The 19,043-nt window shown below is 38.2% G+C and overlaps 1 protein-coding gene across 1 annotated transcript in view; it reads left to right on the top strand.

Annotated features, from left to right (window-relative positions):
- The window catches only part of PLCE1 (phospholipase C epsilon 1), a 128,860-nt gene that overhangs the window by 90,804 nt on the left and 19,013 nt on the right, over positions 1-19,043 (top strand). Inside the window, exons 7-19 of the mRNA XM_086751711.1 lie at positions 4,184-4,850; positions 5,362-5,544; positions 6,278-6,395; positions 6,782-6,941; positions 12,718-12,840; positions 12,926-13,062; positions 14,360-14,598; positions 15,602-15,663; positions 15,779-15,944; positions 16,999-17,106; positions 17,537-17,653; positions 17,739-17,897; positions 18,898-19,021. Coding sequence (XP_086607837.1) covers positions 4,184-4,850; positions 5,362-5,544; positions 6,278-6,395; positions 6,782-6,941; positions 12,718-12,840; positions 12,926-13,062; positions 14,360-14,598; positions 15,602-15,663; positions 15,779-15,944; positions 16,999-17,106; positions 17,537-17,653; positions 17,739-17,897; positions 18,898-19,021 — 2,363 coding nt within the window. The remainder of the gene's footprint in view (positions 1-4,183; positions 4,851-5,361; positions 5,545-6,277; positions 6,396-6,781; positions 6,942-12,717; positions 12,841-12,925; positions 13,063-14,359; positions 14,599-15,601; positions 15,664-15,778; positions 15,945-16,998; positions 17,107-17,536; positions 17,654-17,738; positions 17,898-18,897; positions 19,022-19,043) is intronic.

The following is a 19,043-nucleotide window of genomic DNA, read 5'->3' as shown; positions in this document are numbered from 1 at the left end:
TCACCACAGGCTGCAGGGGAATCTTGGCCAGGAGCTGCATTACTCCTCCCCCTCCTTCTGAACTGACCTTGGCATCTGCAGCCGTTCCTCACAACAGGCTGGTAGATGTCTCTCAGGATCTTTTTTTACATCTTATTCACTTCTCATCTCCTTTCCACTTCTTGCAGCCGGGCTGGACTGAGTTGGGCCCAGTCGGCCGCCTGGCGAGAGGCCAGAGGGTGAGGCCTGCAAGGCCCATAGGCCTGCGCCCTCCCCCTCTGCGCCTCTGCCCCCCGCTCAGCTTCTTCACATCTTCTCTCCTCTCTCTTTTTTTTTTCTGTTTTCCCCTTCTTAAATACGTTATCGCAGAGGCGTTATCACGGGACATTCTGCTACCAATCGGCTCGGCCTTGGCCAGCAGCAGGTCTGCCCTAGGCCTGGCCAAGTCCCCTGAACAAAGGGGAGCGACTTCTAGCGGTTTCCTACAGAAGCTACCACCTTAGGCCCCCCCTCACTAAACAAAACCACAACAAAGACGTAGTTCAATCTTTACTGTTCACCAGCAAGAAATACTGTGAATACAAAGTTAAAGACATCACTTGATCTTCTAGAATGTTGCTCAGCAGTTGAGTTGCAGCCCATATAGACCTAGGTGCGTCAGCTTTAAACTAAGTAACCCTTTCAGAGTAACTTCAAGTTAAATAGCAGAACTGTACTGTACAGAGGTGAAAGGCTGTAAAATTATGTGAGGGCTTGCATAAGAGAGCATGCTTAGGTGTATCAGAAATATCCATATGTTCAGAAGTATCCAACGTATTTTGGCTACTTACACATAAAATCTAATATGTGACTGCCTGAGAAGGAACTACCATCTTCCTGTTTTAAATGCATTTATTTCATTAACATGCAATTGTAAATTTAATTTCAAATAAATAATCATTATTTCCTGAAAGAATGGTTTCTAATAGAATTATTCACATCTGGCTTTAGTTGCTTCTGGAAAGTGGAGCAGTAGATTAAGCCAAAAAGGACAGAGCCAGTTCTCTGTCTGTTTATGTTGTCTCTTGACTTACTTCAGTTTAAATGGTTTCTTCCAGGAATATTTTTTTGTTAATTAATATGCTTTAAAATCAGCTTGCAGCTCACACTTCAAATGGAGAATAAACTAGAGGAATTAACATTTCACTTGGAATGAATAAATAAGAATTTAAATATAACAGAACAGCATGGAGAAAATGACGTTCTCTTTGTTATGTGTTTGAGAAATCAGCTCTTGGTAAATTAGTTATTTGTGCTTTATATTTAAGTATAATGTGGTAAGTTCCACCACTCTAATTAGAGTAGGAGAGTTAGATGCAAAAAAAAAAAAAAAAAAAAATAAAAAAAAAGAGCTAATATGACACTGAAATGAAAGTTTAAAATACAACTGACCAAAACTGCAAATAGGTAATTAAAGTTATGTTTCCTGATTCAGGCTGCTAACTACTCAGTTATTAGTTTCTGTACTTCTGGTGCGGTAAGTACTACTTTTAACAGTATAATGACTTGTAGAGAAATACTTGTGAAAGTATTAACTTAGCTCAAGTACCTCATAGACTTTGGAAATTCCTTATTCACCTGCCACCTCTTTCCTGGGCATTCAGAGCTGGGTGAGGCGCAGGAGCACGCAGCTGCAGAGGCAGAAGGGCCATCTTCTGTTGTCCCTCTTGGATGGCGGCTGCAGTGTTTGTTTTATTATTGATGCTATGAACAGCTAAAGAGTTCTAAGGAAGAAACTTAGGTCTCTCCCTTGTGAGACCTAAGTCAGATTTGCATACAGTAGTACAAAATCCAAATTATATAATAACTATGTAATACGTGATAATTGCAGTATTGTGGTCGTGAAGGCAGAAGAATACACTATATAACATGTTTGTCATTACTTTAAAATTGCAATGAAGATTTTTTATTAGTTTGCCTTTTGCTAATTTGGATTAGTTTTGTGGAACGTGAACCCACCAAAGCTGGTAGATTAGTTTGATTTGAAGAAAATGAAAGGCATCTAATAAGATCAGTGGGTAGTGGGTATGATTACTTTCCCAGTTGTGTAGGTAAGTAAACTCTGTCACTCTGTAATCAATGACCAATCTAATCACCCTGAATTTCTGTACATGCCAGATAAGTATCAAACTTTAATCTGTATTGGAACTCTGTCTTGACAGTTCTCAAATAAAAAAAAAATAGGTAAAGACAAAAAGTTTCAAGTTTGAAATACAGTTTTTATAGAATTGTTAATGAAACCCCCTATTAAGATACTCTAAACTTTGATGCATCGCTTTTTTAGCCTGATCTCATCTTCACTTTTAATCTTTCCTCATTACAGTAAAATACTTTTTAAAATAATAAGGGAAAACCTCAAGGTCTTTCCTTTTTGTATCTCATGCAATTTTCCTCTCTGTAATCTATTTTAATGTTTCCTTTATCCTTTCTTTTCATTTCCTTGCATCTCAGTGCAGCATATGTAAAGAAAGCTTCTGATTCGAACCGAGTTCTGTAAGTGTGTTCTCAATAATTGATAGCTGTGTCGCTTTGGGCAGAGGTTGTGTCTCTGTATATGATCACGTGTGTGTGCTTGGCCTACCTGCTTCTCCTGTGTTTTAATCTGCAGCATGCCAGTGCTATCAAATGCGAAATATGGCATAAATGAAGCTCTGCCATTTCTGTCTCTGCTCTACTAGACTCCTCCAGCCATGCGCATCTAGTCTCAGAATACATTTTCTAGCATTTTTGCAGAGACCTTATTTGATTGTTTTGAGGGACTGGGGGAAAAAGAGCTGCATTAGTTGTTTGCTTAATTTGAAAATCTTAATCTTGTATAAAATTTATCTAAATATTTTAATGTTCATGTATCTAGTAAGACTCTGGTAAGATAGTTTATACCAGCTCAGTTATAATGCATGACTTTTATTTTTAAGAAGATTTCTTCAGGAAATAGAGCTACAGCTAAGGCTGATACAGTTATTCTGCCTTTGTCAGTCCCTTCACCACAAGCAATAAATCCTCAGCCTGTTAGCCACTTTTTGCTGAATTCGGCAGAGAGGTAGAGATTTCACTGATTAATAAATTCATAGAGGAATCATTAGAATTTATGTATGGAAAAAGGTAAAAATTTAAATTACGTCGTGCCCTGGGTAGAGAAGAGTTTGAGGAAGAGGTAATGGTTATCCATGCTGTTTAGCTTAAGGAGATAGCAGATGTGACTTGGAACAAGGCACAACAGGAGTTGTCTTTTGCTCAGCTGGTATGGCATGGGCAGGAGCTGAGGACTGTGGCAATATGAAGGGGAAGCACTGAGAGTATTAAGACAATATAGCTTGAAGAATATGCAGAGGAACCTAGTTTGGATTTTATTGGCCGGATATCCTTAGGAAAATGTCCTTCATTAGTTCTGCTGTACACAGAACAGTTTGCTTTTTTTAATGTTCATTAAAGTGGTTTCAAAGTACTGAACATTTTTGCATTTATACATGTTAGAAACTTCTGCAGGGAAGAAATTTTATTTAAACTACCTAATTTATTAACTCAGTGTTGTTGCTCTGTATCTACTGTTTCTAATAATGTTAAAATATTTCAAAAATTTTGGTTATTGAATAGAAATTTCTTGTTAATATTTTGCTTAAGTAAAATTAAATTGTCTAATGGAAAGTATCTGATAAAATTCTTGCTGCATTCTTATGAGGAAGGTATGTAGTTTAACCACTATCTTACAAGTGTTAGAGAATTATATAATGTGAAAAGTCTGCACATTAAATTAGTGATGGAACAGAGGCTAGAAGTCCTGTCTTCAATCCACTACATTCTGCTAAGAGTTTCCACATATGGTACTTGATATTTCAACTGAAACAATCTTATGTTGTGGATTTAGAAACTGGAATCAAATGTATGGTTTTTATTGTTAATGTAATGTTTGAAAAGTTCTAAGATAATATAATTATATTGCTACAGGAGTTACAATTAATTATAGCAGCATTTATTAATTCAAAATTGCAATAACGTGAATTGTAGTGCTAAAAAACTACAGATATTCCTGTAAGTCTAAATTATATAGTGATAATAGTTTTGTTGGTTTTTTTTAAACTACAGCAGAAAAAAATATTCATTAACCAAAGCATAAATCAGCACATGTATCACTAAATGTAAGTCTCTCGTCTTTGTTCACTTACAGATTTATAATCGGAGATCTTTCAGATTCTGAAAGTGATATATTTGAGCAGTTGAAGGAGTGGGACACAAATTCAACAGAAGAGCAACAAAAGGCTTTCTGCCATGGGATAGAACTCATTCCCTGGTATGTGTTATCTATCAGGGCTGATGTCCATCAATTCATGCAACAAGGGGCAACCGTTATTCATTATGACCAGGAAACACATCTCTCAGCACGTTGCTTTCTTCAACTTCAGCCTGACAATAGTACTTTGACTTGGACAAAACCTGCCACGGTTTGCCCTGCAAATGCTAAGGCAAAACTGAACGTGCTGGGTACTGCTGCTGAGCTTGGTAAATACCAGTTTCTTGGTAATGCTGGACTCGTGGAAGGTTTTTTGGACTTGTTTTCAGCCAAGGCTGTATATATGGGACACTCGGGCATTGATATGCACACTGTGTGTGTTCAAAATAAGCTTTGTAATATGTCCCTTGAAGAAAATGGTATAACACTACTTTATGGGCTTCAGACTACTGATAATAAGTTGCTGCACTTCGTTGCTCCAAAATATACTGCCAGAATGCTGTATGATGGATTGCTGGAATTGACTAAAGCTGTAAGAAAAATGAGGAGATTCCCTGATCAAAGACTACAGTGGCTACGGAAACAGTATGTCAGCCTTTACCAGGTAAAAGATGCTATGATTTTGTCTAAAAAAAGTTCAAAGATGTCAACAACTTAATGTAATACAATTAGTTTCTATTATAAGTAAGCTAAGATTAAAGATGAGCACCAAATCTCCAACACGGCTTAACATGTAACATGGCTTAAGTCAGTAAGATCTGATTCTCCACATAATGTTCTGTCAAACCTTGCATGTTTTCAGTACACTGAAGTTAAATCTTTTTTTATCATGAAGCTCTTCATATGTTTGGAGTTTTGGAATAAGTATTTTATTAAAGAAAAAACAATGACTCTACTTGAAAAGGGTGCTGAAATACTGAGTGATGAGAGTTAGGCCCAAAAAAGCCCCCAAAATAGCAAACAAAATAGTCCTTTGGTATTCATGCAGTAATTAAAAATTGCCTCCTCTTGATGTTTTGTCTTTCATTGGTTCCTTAGATATGTCTATGTTATTGCTTAAGAAAATGTGTCTGTTCTTATTCTCCTTGTTTTGTTAACGCTGAGAATTTTTGTAGGAGGATGGAAGGTTTGAAGGCCCAACGTTGGCTCAGGCTATTGAACTCTTCGGAGGCAGACGGTGGAGTGCAAGAAACACAAGCACAGGAACTCTCACCAAAACCACTGAGAAACCTAGTGTACAGAGAAACAACACCCTGGGAATAAGTGCAGCTAAGAAAAAGAAGAAAGTACTCATACGGGTAATGTATTTTGTTGCTTATCTGGCTGGTTCGTTTCCTTCCTACAGTTCCTGTGTTCTTCCTCGACACATGAGCGCTGGGGCTAGCAGAAGGGGACAGAATCCTGTTGAGACTTTTAGGTGCTGCCTCAGTATAAAGATAAAATATTGGTCATAGTAAAAATACTAATGGACGAAGTGATGTTTGCAGGCTGGTGTCAGTTTCTTTGCTACTTTTTGTTTTCATGTTCCCAAAAACATCACCACAGTTACTCTGCCTCAGGTTAGCACAGTTTTATCTTACGTGGCTGACAGGAATGCTGGACTTTGTCTGACAGTTTCCTCTGTTTTCCTGGATTCAACCACTCTTGACAATAGCCAGGAGAGAGGAAAATGCAGAGACTAGCAACTCTGCACTGTCCACATGTTCTAGTGGGAGATCCTTAGATGACAAGATCAATCCTCTTTAGGGCTTCTGTGCACCAGTGGCGTAGTGCAAAATCAGCTGCACCACTTTAGAGAGGCGCCTTCATTGTTGTCCTCTATGTGATGTCAAACTGAGGTAGCACCTAATGGTCCCACACTTCGCTAGGTATCCTATTTACGCTATCTTTTTTCTACTGGTATTGGCCTTACAGGAGTCTGTTTCATAAAGAATAGTCAATTTATCTCATGGTTTTGTTACAGATTGCATTGATAAAGAATGGGAACAGTAGTGTTTTCGGGTTGTTTATTATTGTCCTCATTATTTCTAGGGTGAAAGCGGAGAGGCCGCTGATGATGAAATGGCAACTCGGAAGGCAAAAAACTGTAAGGAGTATCGTAATAGAAGTGGTTCAGATCCTCAAGATATTGATGAGCAAGAAGAACCAGGTAGATATATCGCTTCAGTACTTAAAAGTCCCCTAGGGTTTTGCTCTAAGTCTTTTTATACAGACTTTTTTTATGGTGTTAAAAATACATTTATGATATAAAAGTACTTTTGCAGTTGAGACTCCAAATACTATAAACTTTTAAATGAATTCTGTAGTTGTTGATGATTGTTCTTTCATTTAGTTTCGGTAGCACTTCCTTTCCATTCAGATGAAATCAATACATAAGTGTTGTTCAGAATGTATCTTTTTTACTGTCTTGAGCCAAATCTAGAAACCCTTTAGTGTCTTACTACACATTAGTGAATTATGATATAGATCTCTTGGGCAAAAGCGTTTTTATTGGGCCAGGTTTGTAATTGTGCTGTAAACTTGTTTTCCTCATAGATCAAAATATTATTATTAATGCTTCTCCATCTAACAACCTGCCATCAAGAAGAGCTCATTCTCTGACAGCTTCTGGATCTCCTAATTTAGGAGGTACAACATCTTCACCAGTAAGACCAGTCTCCTCTCCTGTAATGTCTTCAAGCAAGAGTCAGTCTAGGTAAGGACAAAATCAATGTCTTGATTTAAAAAGAAAAAAAAAGTTACTGTTAATTATCATCAAATGTGGTTTTCATACCAAACCGACAAAATCTGACAAAAACAATGCCAGAAATGTCATTAGCCTTTTGACAGACATTGAAACGCATTGTAGAACAACATAGGACATTTAAGCTGAAATACCATGAATCTGAGGATGGCTTTGTAGCAAGTCCCAAAGCAGCATGCTTCAGTTTGTCTGTTACAGAAGCAGATTGGAATGCTGTTCCAAAACTACACAAACATGGAGTTTAACTCTTTTTCCAGATTTTCTCCAAAACGTAGTTATAGATGTCATCTGTATAATGAAAGATGTCATCTGTATAATGAAAGTCAACAGAAATGTTATGGATGTGTGAACTGAAGTTCTGAGGTTTCTCAGCACAAGTAATTTCTACCTGGGGGAATACTAACTTTTGCTGACGTTCCTGGTGATGATTGCAGTACTGTCTTGGGGAATTGGAGGAACAGATTTGAAGTCTTTCTCTTGCAGCTCTCTCTTCCTTGAACATTCATCCTTTTTGTGTTGCTTAAGCAGTGTAAATGGTTATGTTGTGATTGTGCAGTGACATAGTGCACTATTGTATTAATTCTATAAATAGTAATGGTGGTGGTGGTAGTAGTTGTAGTAATAATAATATAACAACAGTAATACGTCAGGAATGTGGATGGTAGTTCATGAAATAGAAGAAGACAGTTTCAACAGAAACCTTCCAGTGCCTTTTAACAGAATGAATACTGAGGTATTAGTATGAATCTTGGGATTTCTGGAAGAGCAGTGGTTAACTGGTTACTGCTGCTGGTAGAATGTTATTTTTGAAAAGATATGTCTTGTGTAATGTTTTATGTTGTGCATTTCTTAGGAATTTTTTTACACATAAACCAGTTAGATTTGGCAGTAGGTGTGAGTAATAGAGCCACCTGTGGTCATCTGTAGTTGGCTGCTTCTCCTTTTAGCGCTGCTTAATGAGACTCTTACTATGTTCTTTAATTTTTGTTCTTCACTGTCATTCACAGCCGTGAAATTAACATGCCAGACTAAGATCTATCTGTGTAAGACATTCCTGTTATTTTTTTTTTTAAGGATTGGAACAACTTTCTTTTACATTAAGCTCAAGAAATACTGCTTTACTCCTTCTGGAAAGTGTTTCTCTGTTTTGCAAATCTGCTTTTTGCTTTTATGCCAAAATAATTGTTGTTCTCGAAATGAGATTAAAAGGCTCAATGGAGAACTCACATTCCCAGGGGAGGGACAGCTAATGTTCCTTTAAATCCTCTCAGTCCTGGGTTTCTGTACAGATGCCTGTGCAGCTTAGCACTGTGGGCCTCCCCGAGTAATGACAGGCTTTCCCTGGCAAAGTTGTCTGGAAACTCCACAGCATTGCTTGGTAGAGCTGTCCCCAACTTGATGCGACCCTTCTTGCTAGAATTTGCTCAGGGTACAGCTGTATGGCTGTTTCATCTGTCCTGAGGAAATCTTCCTTAGAACAGAATTACGTGTTTTATCCATTACCTTGACCCAGTTTTGATGAGCCATTAAGAGACCTGGAGCACCGGAGAGAGTTTTATCCTCGGTATTTACCCTTCAGACTCTTGACAGGTCTGAATTGTGCTTGCCAGTTTTCATGTGTGTAGACACTTCATATATACTAAAAGAAAGAAATATCTGTAGTGACTCTACTGTCATCAGTAAATCTAAGCTGTCAAATAGTTGACTCTCTGCTTTGCTGCAAAGTCCTGTGATCATCCACCTTGTATGTGTATTAATTCACTCCTGTCGTAGTTCAGCCCCAACGGGGACCAGACTACGCAGTCTCTCTCTCACTCCCCCCACTCTCCGAGAGAATAGGAGGAGATTTGACAAACAAAAAAAAACCAAACACGCGGGTTGAGATTAAACAAAAAGTAAATTTAACAGTAATGACAAGAAAACAATAGAGTGATGGAACACAAATACAGTATAATAGCTCACAACAGATCTCTACATCCAGTCTCTTCCAACTAGGAGAGCCTCCCTTCAGCACCCTCCTCACTTATATACTGAGCATGATGTCAGATGGGATGGAATAGCCCTTTGGCTAAGTTGGGTAAATTAACCCCAGCTGTTAGCTAATTAGTTAACTATCCCAGCCATAGGGGCTACCAGCTTCAGTTCTCCACCCAGCTCAGGTAAATATTAACTCTATCCTGGCCAGAACCAGGACAACTCCTAGAATCTTTTTTAGAGTAAACCAACTAGTAGCCTCCAAACCAGAATTCAGGTGCAGTTCTGGGAATATTTGCTCCAGAGACTTCTGTAATTAGATAGTTATTACTCAGTGTCAAACCATCTACCATATACTGTCTTGTAGGGCACACTCCCAGCAAGGATTGTACCTTCAGGAAATCTACCCATAGTTGTGTCATGTCCTATTGCTTTGTGTTACATTAGATAAGTGGCAGCCTGTCAAACAGTAACATACAGCACGACTTATTTCAGCTGCTTCAGATGGAACACACCAAAAATGAAAATGATGTATTTAGAAACAGGCAAGCACCATGGGAGACCAAACCAGACCTGAGCCAATTGCTGGGCAGTGCAGAGCAATGTGAACTTGAGCCTTTCTGCCCCGCTCAGAAAAAGTGACAGGAGTGTCACTTTAGCAATATAGGTATAACGCATGGAGGAGCAGGCTGGGGCCATGGTTCACAAGCTGTGGTATGTAGACTGCGAGCAGCGCAATATTCTTCTGCTGCCTTAAACAGGGGTGATAAAGAAGCAAAGTAAGTTTGGAAACCCGTACAGGCTGAACACCGTCACCTATCTTTTGTTTCTTTTCACTGCATTTTTGTTGTTAATTCTGCAGTCTCATAAAAATGAAGTTCTATACTCAGTTATACCCAACAAGTTTTGTCAGTAGCATCATAAATTAAGATAAAATGAAGTATCCATTTTCAAAAGTCACAGGAAGTTGGAATGACCTAGGTAAGGAAATACCCTAGGAAACAGAGGATCCAGAGGGAGTGCTTCTGCGCATTTGTATGGCTCTGCACAGATTAGAGCCAACAGAGTTTATTAATTTGGATTCGCAACTGGATTTAGACTCAGACATTAGTAGTTGGAGGTAGTCTTGGACATGAGCTGGTTGTGCACATTAGGTGAGGGCATGATCTGTCACAGAACCCACAGCTTTGGAGAGTGGAGAGCAGGGTCCCACTGGGCTGTGCAGAAGCCTTTGCAGCACAGAAAGCTGAGCTTCTAACAAGTGATTGTTACCTGCAGTGTAGCAGCTAGGAGGAGGAGAGCAAGAGAGATTTCTAGTTCTTTTTCTCTTTCTCTTGCCATATAATATGTGCATTAACTTTACCTCACCAGTAAATTAGATCAAAGTGTCCAGCAAATGAGAAGAGCTAAATAAAATAAAATTTCTTAAAGTGAAAAAAAAATTAAATATAATGATAGCAATTTAAAAAGATGAGGACCTGGCTATCTTTATTGTACATTTTAAATAATAGTAATTTCTACAGGTAGAGAATGAAAAACAGTGTTTTTACATATATGACTCACAACCTTGATATTCCTGAGCTCCTTACAAATAATTTACATTGAGAATAAACCTTGTACAATCCAGATGTCCAGATAATTTCCAAACACAGGTAGCCTGTAGCTGTCTTCTGTCATTCTTTCAAAGCAGATGTGCATCCAGCAAATTCCCAAGTTCGTTGGAAATCTAATGCTGCCTGTAAGGTGGAGGAAGCAGGGGAAAGAGTGCTAAGGCCACTGGGAAACAGATAGCAGGGCGTGGAAAATTAGAGTTGGGGGCTTTTTTGCAAAGAGAGAGTAAACTGCCTCTCTCATTAGCTGTATACAGGCATAATCCAGACTGCTACTAATTACAGTTTTGGTTGGTGGTGATAGTGGGGTTTTTGCCTTTTTTTTTAACAACCTGTGTTTATTACCCATGGAACGATTATGGGAGATACTCTTTAGGGATCAGATCCGGTGAAATGCTGAGCATTCCCTTTGGTACTCTACAGTTCCAGTCTGTGTTCTGGAGTCAAGAGACTTTCCCTGTCATGGTTTATTTTTCTTGTCTGACAAAAATTTTAGGAATGATTGTAGCCAAAAAGTTTTATGCAGTATGTCAGTACTTGCCATAGTGATGTCAAACAAATTGAACATTATCAACTAAAGTAGATGGTATTTTTTAATAGTTTTAAATCACATTCTGTTTTGAGTTGCATGCATCCATCCAAGGCCAGGAGTGAACTGAGGAATCTGATCTAGCATATTTATGCAAAAACTTTGCTGCTTGTAGCAAGTGAACAGAACAACAAGCTGGTTCTGTTTTTCCATCACAGCTGTTGGAACTATTTGTACTGAACCTGATGACAGAATTTGTAGATTAATGGATTTGTAGATTTGAACATTAGAGAGCAGTAAAGTCTGACACATGGTCACCTAGTCTGGTATTTTGAAACAAATACTGTAACTTCTAGAATTAGTTATGGTTTGAACTAGACAATTCTTTGTATTTTTTCTGGCTGCTTAGATGTCTCCCTTTTCAGGATGCTGGTGCTGGTAGATCCCATTCCTGCAGTGTGTTCATTGGTGTTTAGGCCCAGGAAGGGGCTCCAGAGCTCAGCTAATTCTGCTGTTGTCATTGCAAATTTGTACATGAAATTAACTAAGGATTTGTTCATACTGCTCAAGGAATAGTTCAAGTTGGTGCCTAACTACACTTACTAGTGTAAATCCTGTAGTAACCTGAAGATTTTGGAATATGGCTTTTGGAATTGTACTGGTTCTGCTTCAAAAAACTTTGCTCAGCTGCACAACTTAAGTTAACGATTGCAATTATGAAGAAATTGACTGGGCTTGATATTACAAAGTCAACTAAAATAATCAGCACCAAACAACTAGTTGTTTCTGTGATCATTTTCTGCCTTTGCTCTCAAGAAATTCCAGTCTGCTTTCCTTCCTTCAGCCCATGAAGCTGAAAGGAGGAAATCACTAGAACCTTGTTTCTAGAAAGAAATGGCCTCCAGGGGCTACTTTTCCAAGCCTAAAAGAAGAGGAGGACTGTAGCTTGACCTGTCTTTGAGGTATCTGGTGTTAATCCCAGCTGTTCTTGGGAAGTATCTGGGAAACCCATGGACTGGGAAGCAATGAGGGTTGAGCACCAGGAAAGGGGAAGAGTTATCCTTGAAATCTGCACCTTTAATGCTCCCAGATATAAGAAACCCCAAGTGTGTAAGGAAAATATCTGTTTTTCTTGCCTATCTAGTCAGAATATTACCATTTTATTTTGACAGTGCAGAGCTTTAAGGAATTCTACATCACTTTTATTTTTCCCTTACCAAATCTTCAGTATACCTCATAAACAAACACCCTGTGCTACAAGAATACTGGTGGTGTTCTCTTTAAAGAGGAAATGAGAATGCTTTCATTTGTGCCATTTGTATCAGGCCTTTTTGCACATGGAAGTGCAAATTAATAATGTAAATAGCATGCATATACATTATTAATTCTGGCAAAGTCTGCAATTGTCTTGAGGGAAAAGAATAGTTGCTGTAAAACAAGAAGGTACAAACTGTCATTATACATCTTAAAAGATACTGCTTTATTTGCTTCTTCCAGATATTGGTATCAAATATGTTAAAGAGAGCACAAATAAAGTGTTAAGGCAGTAATGTGTAGCATTTCAGGAACTGGAAATTTAACATAACCAACCTACAGCAGTGTCTTTCTGATTTAGCACGTGGAGCAGCAGTAGCTGGCATGGCCGCGTTAAAGGAGGAATGAAGGGGTTTCAGAACTTCATGGTGTCTGACAGTAACATGACTTTTGTGGAATTTGTAGAGCTCTTCAAATCTTTCAGGTAAAGTATATTTTTATTTTGTACTGATCTCATTCATCCAATTTTATAAAAGAGCAAAAATTGAACTTTTCAACTCTTTTCGCAGTGTCCGTAGCCGCAAGGATCTGAAAGACCTTTTCGATGTCTATGCTGTGCCTTGCAATCGATCCGGTTTAGAGCCTGCTCCACTTTACACTAATTTGAAGATTGATGAAAATAGCAGTGGATTCCAGCCTGATTTAGGTTTGTTAAAGAGGAAAATACAGCTGTTAGACTGCTAAACAGCTTCAGTTATTTGCCTTAAGAAAAAGTGTCTCGGTCTCATAAAGAACTATAAATTTTAAGTAGGGGATTGCTACTGTACCTCCACTAATACTTAGTTAGCAGGATGTAAGACAGGTTCTTTGTTCAGAAGTGAAGGGGTGGAAAAGTATTCCCGCTTTACCTTAGCCAGATATGTTTGTAACCAGTATAGAATCATAGAACGGTTTGGGTTGGAAGAGACCTTAAAGATCATCTAGTTCCAACCCCCCCCTACCATAAGCAGGGACACTTTCCACTGCACCAGGTCACTCTGCCCTGTCAAACCTGACCCTGATTACTTCCAGGGATGGGGCATCCACACCTCTGGGCATCCTATTCCAGTGCCTCACCACCCTCATGGTGAAGAATTTCTTCCTTATGTCTAATTTAAATCTAGCCTCTTCCAATTTAAAGCCATTGCCCCTTGTCCTATCACAACATGCCCTTGTCAAAAGTCCCTCTCCAGCTTTCTTGTAGGCCCCCTTTAGGTACTGAAAGACCACTATAAGGTCTCACTATAAGGCCTTCTCTTCTCCAGGCTGAACAGGCGCAACTCTCTCAGCCTGTCCTCATACGAGATGTGCTCCAGCCCTCTGATCTTCTTTGTGGCCCTCCTCTGGACTTGCTCCAGCAGGTCCATGTCCTTCTTATGTTGGGGGCTCCTCAGCTGGAGGCAGTACTCCAGGTGGAGTCTCACCAGAGCAGAGTAGAGGGTGAGAATCACCTCCCTTGACCTGCTGGCCATGCTTCTTTTGATGCAGCCAGGGATGCAGTTGGCTTTCTGGGCTGCAAGTGCACACTGCCAGCTCATGTTAAGCTTCTCATCAACCAACACCCGCTAGTACCCTTCAAGGCAGTTCTTGGAGGCATAAAACTCGTTGCTGAGTGACTGGGCCTGACAACAGGGATCTGTATCTGGTTGCAGGAGCTTTGGATGAACTAAAACACTGAGCAAATGTAGAGAGGAGAAATGAGGAGACTGTGCTCTGTGTCTCATTTGGTTGGTTTTGTCCTATCTGGTTTCCTAGTAGATGTACTTTATGTGAGACAAGGCAGAAGGAAACCTCTGTCTCCCTTTACATTCCCCAGTTACCATAATCTAAGTCAGTGCTACTATGTCAGTGCTAAAATACACAGATATTAATGTGTATTATATATTACATTATATTCTTTACAGTATATATAATACACATAATTATATAGCTTATATTTATATTTCTTTTTTTTTTCTTTTAAGATTTGTTGACTAGGAATGTTTCAGACCTTGGTTTGTTCATTAAGAGCAGGCAGCAACTGTCAGATAACCAGAGGCAAATATCTGATGCTATTGCTGCTGCCAGTATCGTAACCAATGGTACTGGAGTTGAAAGCACATCTCTGGGAATATTTGGAGTGGGAATCCAGCAGCTAAATGACTTCCTAGTGAACTGCCAAGGAGAACACTGCACTTATGATGAAATCCTCAGTATTATCCAGGTCTGTAAAAGAAACATTTTGCAATTCCTTTTACTTGAACTCCTGTTACTTCTGTTCCTTACCAGCATTGTCTGCCTTGTATTCAGAATGGCATATTTGTATGGATATCTCCTTTCACACTGATGTTGTCACTACAGCTTACTCGAGTTTAAAATTTAATACTGTCTTTATGGTGAGCTATAAAATTGTGCTGATGTCCATAAATAAAAAAAAAAATATATATAAATAAACAGTTTTATTGGTTATGTGTGCTTTACCTGGAAAGGGACGTGACCAACTGGGAAAACTATTCATAACAGTGTGTTGTTTTCTCTTTGTCTGTGACCACCTTTGATAGAGCTTAACCCTAATTTGGAACTTAAAAACCCACCATATCCACATATTTTTATTTTGTTATAAAAAATTTTCCAGAGCAAACGTGGACATCTAGTTCCCTTATATACAGTGGTTGAAGTGGTTAGAAAGTATGTATAAAATGTTGAATTCCTCCAAACTTGCATAATATACTCCAAAATTAAGCCTCCACTTAGCAGTTAACAAAGGCTAAAAATTGTATATTTCAACTATCAATACGTAATATAAAATTGCAAGGTTTAAAAGGCAGAAATTCTACAGAAACATGAAGTTAACATACCAGAAGTCTCTTTAGTTCAAGATGATGGTGTGTTGTGTTTAAGCACAATAGACAGGAGAAGGGTTCCTGATTATAGAGCCTTTTTAATTTCAGCTTAAATACTGACTCTGCTTTGAACAGGAGGTTGGATTAGATGACCGCCCAACATCCTCTCCAACCTAAATGTTTCTATGATTTAGATGGGGGGTTAATATGCTTATTTAGTGATTCATAGGACAAGTATGAGCATACTGCAGACACCTAACTACTTTATCACCCAAAAGACTGATTTTAGGTAGTTCAGTGTGCAAACTACACTATGAAAATACAAAAAAGCTGTATTTCTGAAAATTGTTATTATACGTCTCTTAAACTTCTTCCTCTTTATAGAAATTTGAACCCAGTGTGAATATGTGCCAGCAGGGGCTGCTGTCTTTTGAAGGATTTGCAAGGTAATTAATTATGTATTTATATACATATTAAAAAAGATGACAGCAGTGTATTGATGTTTGCATGACAGTGACAAAATACTCAGCATAGCATTTCCTCACATCTTCTCATATCTAGATTTTTGATGGATAAAGACAACTTTGCCTCCAAAAACGATGAGTCACAAGAGAATGCTGAGGACTTGCACTTCCCACTGTCGTATTACTACATTGAATCTTCACACAATACTTACCTTACTGGCCATCAGCTTAAAGGGGAGTCCTCAGTAGAGCTCTACAGCCAGGTATGCAGGATTGGATCATTGTGTCATTTTCAGCATGGACTTGTTTGTTTAACTGGCAAGTCACAGAAGCATGACCTTTTTGCTTTGAAAATCTAAATGTCCTAAAGCCCTGCAAAACGTTGGAAAACATGATGTGTGGGAAAGCTGCCTGTAAGCACAGTTGTGCTCAAATGCCTTTTCTAAGGCAAAAAAAAAAAAGGTTTTCGTTTGAGATTCATAGCATTTAGACACCAGTCGGTCTGACCCAACCTACTAAAATTAGACTTTCCCACAGGAAAGACTGATCTAATATTTTAGTTCATTCAGATGTCAAAAACACTACTCAAATACTGTACATTGTACTGCAAAGACAAATTTCAAATGGAACTATAGCTTCTAAAAACATTACTTCTAGGAATATTCTGCAGTTTTTTAGACTTTATGCCTGACTGGTGATGAACAGGAAAAGAACGATTTCTCCCGAGGGCTTTTGGCTCTGCGTTTGTTTGTGTGTATATATACATATTTGTGTGCCTGTGTATTTACCAAATGCTAGAAAAAGCATCAAACTTCCTGTGACTTACCATTGAGAAGGGCTCATCTGGCATCCCTTGTGCTGCTTCCCCTGGAGGTATAAGGCAGAGGGGTGAGGCGTGTTAGGAAAGCCTGAATAACATGATTGCATTGAATAATGCAGTTGCAAAGGAGGTTCCTGTAGCACTGCACAGTGGTGGGAGCATTGTATTGGGAACACATGGGAAGTGAGACAGAGCTCAGCTGTCTCCAAAATTTGCACGATGCAGAAGAGCTTCTTCCTGTCCCTCAAGTAGTTGTCGCCAGAGGAGGAGGGACACTTTGTTCTGGCTCAGTGTGTCTGGCTCTCGAAGAAGTGGTGGTGTGCCAGCTATGGACACAACTGCCTGAAATATAATTATTCAGATTTTGAGTAGAAGTAATTTTTCCTTTGTTCATGAAGCTGAATTCACTGGGCTTTCACTTAGCTCTGCACTGTCTTCTGCTTTGATGGTATGAGACTGTGGCTCATACGTGCTTACACTGTTCAACTGCATTGTAGGTTCTTTTACAAGGCTGCAGAAGTGTAGAATTAGACTGCTGGGACGGCGATGATGGGATGCCTATCATTTATCATGGGCACACTCTTACTACTAAGATCTCTTTTAAGGTATGCTGTTAATTGCACATAGAAACAAAAAATGAGAAGAAAATCAGTAACTTTTCCTCTAATAAAGGAAAAAAAAATGCCTACTAGTACAAATCCTAATAATTTAAATCCTAATAGAATATGAACTATGTACTATGTCAGACATGAACTCTTCACTTGTAAGCATTATACTTTTCAAATTATTTTTTGTAGCATATGTACTGTAATTTTCTGTCTTTTTATTGTCAATGTAACTATAAGTAGTTGTTACCATTACTGTTGTAACAAGATACTAGGTTGATCTGTAGGAGCTTGTTTTGAAAGCAAATTGTGTATTCTTTCTTCTTAGAGGGGAAAAGAGATGCCTGCCTTTCTCCCCTTTTAACTAACAATAAGTTAACTGAATGCTGCAAAATAACCACGTTATTTCAATGACCTTTCTTTCTCACAGGAGGTAGTTGAAGCTATTGGTCGCAATGCATTTATCACCTCTGACATGCCAGTTATCATATCAATAGAAAACCACTGTTCATTGCCTCAGCAACGCAAGATGGCTGAAATTTTCAAGGTAGGCCATAAATTGTGGTAAATTATTTTAAGCACATGCCTTGAGATTTTCCATAATTTCCCATCACGTGTTCTTGATATTTCAGAACGTATTTGGAGATAAGCTGGTAACCAAGTTTTTATTTGAGAGTGACTTTTCTGATGATCCCATGCTTCCTTCACCTGGCCAACTGAAAAGAAAAATACTACTTAAAAACAAGAAGCTCAAAGCCCATCAAACACCAGTGGATATACTCAAACAAAAGGTAAAGTTCTTCCTTAAAAGCAAGCAGTGAGACATACTTTTGTTAAAATTATTCATTTGTGTTTGAATTTTTTTTTGCCATTGTAATATGTACAGCAGAATAATGCATTTTCCTACTTGGAAGACCCACAGTGTATTGCAATGCTTTCAAATAAGTAGACAAGACATAAGTATAGAGACAGCATAATAAAATCTTAGTATATTTTAGTTTTATAATATTATGATTAGCATCACATGCCATATGTGCTAAACATAAATGAAGTTTCACTCTGAGGCTATAACATTTGTTATTTGTGTTTATTGAGAAATAGTGGTATGTATTGAGTATGTGTGTATATATACAGTATGTGGTAATTTTTAGTAGAATTCTGCTTTGTTTCTTTTTTCATATTCAAGCCAGTCAAATGCTGTCTTTCTTGCTCCCTTTTTGAGGGGACTCTGCTATTCAAGTAATGCTTATACCTATATGAGAATTCTTTATGTTTCTAAAAAATTAGGGCTGCATCTCTGGTAGCCTCAATTTAACAATGCCTATGTTTAGTCAGCAATTAGATTGAATTCTTGAAAACTAATTGCTTTTACCCAAAGCGTAAACACAATTTAATTAGAATTGGATTATTGTATCAGAGTAAGTAAATCACACTGATCTTACCAGTATATGGACATTCTCCATCTTTTAAAAAAAGTTTTAAACGGTTTCCATAGCAGCCTACCTCAGGCTGGAAGAAGGCAGTCCTCCTTTGAGTAATGTGCAAAGTGGACATTTTTTCATGATTAATCAGCTTTCATATCTTATTGAGTGTTTTTCTAACAATATAAGTTTTCTCTGTATTCAAACCCTTAAAATGGTATTTTAGTTTGACCTTAACAATCTTATTTATTTCTCATTATACCTATTCATTGCTTTCACGTAAATAAAATAAGATACAAATAGTGATGAAAACTCTTTTGCTTTTTAAAAATACTTACCAATAATGTAATAAGTGGTTCTGTTGCTGTAGGCTCACCAGCTGGCACATATGCAAGCACAGGCTAGCAATGGTGCTAGTAACCTCACACCTGCCAATGAAGAGGAAGAAGATGAAGAGGATGAATATGACTATGACTATGAATCCCTCTCTGATGGTAACAATATTTGCTTACTTAT

This window comes from Chlamydotis macqueenii, chromosome 7 (assembly GCF_036417535.1).
Source record: "Chlamydotis macqueenii isolate bChlMac1 chromosome 7, bChlMac1.mat, whole genome shotgun sequence".
NCBI lineage: Eukaryota > Metazoa > Chordata > Aves > Otidiformes > Otididae > Chlamydotis > Chlamydotis macqueenii.
This window is presented reverse-complemented; position numbering and strand designations above follow the sequence as displayed.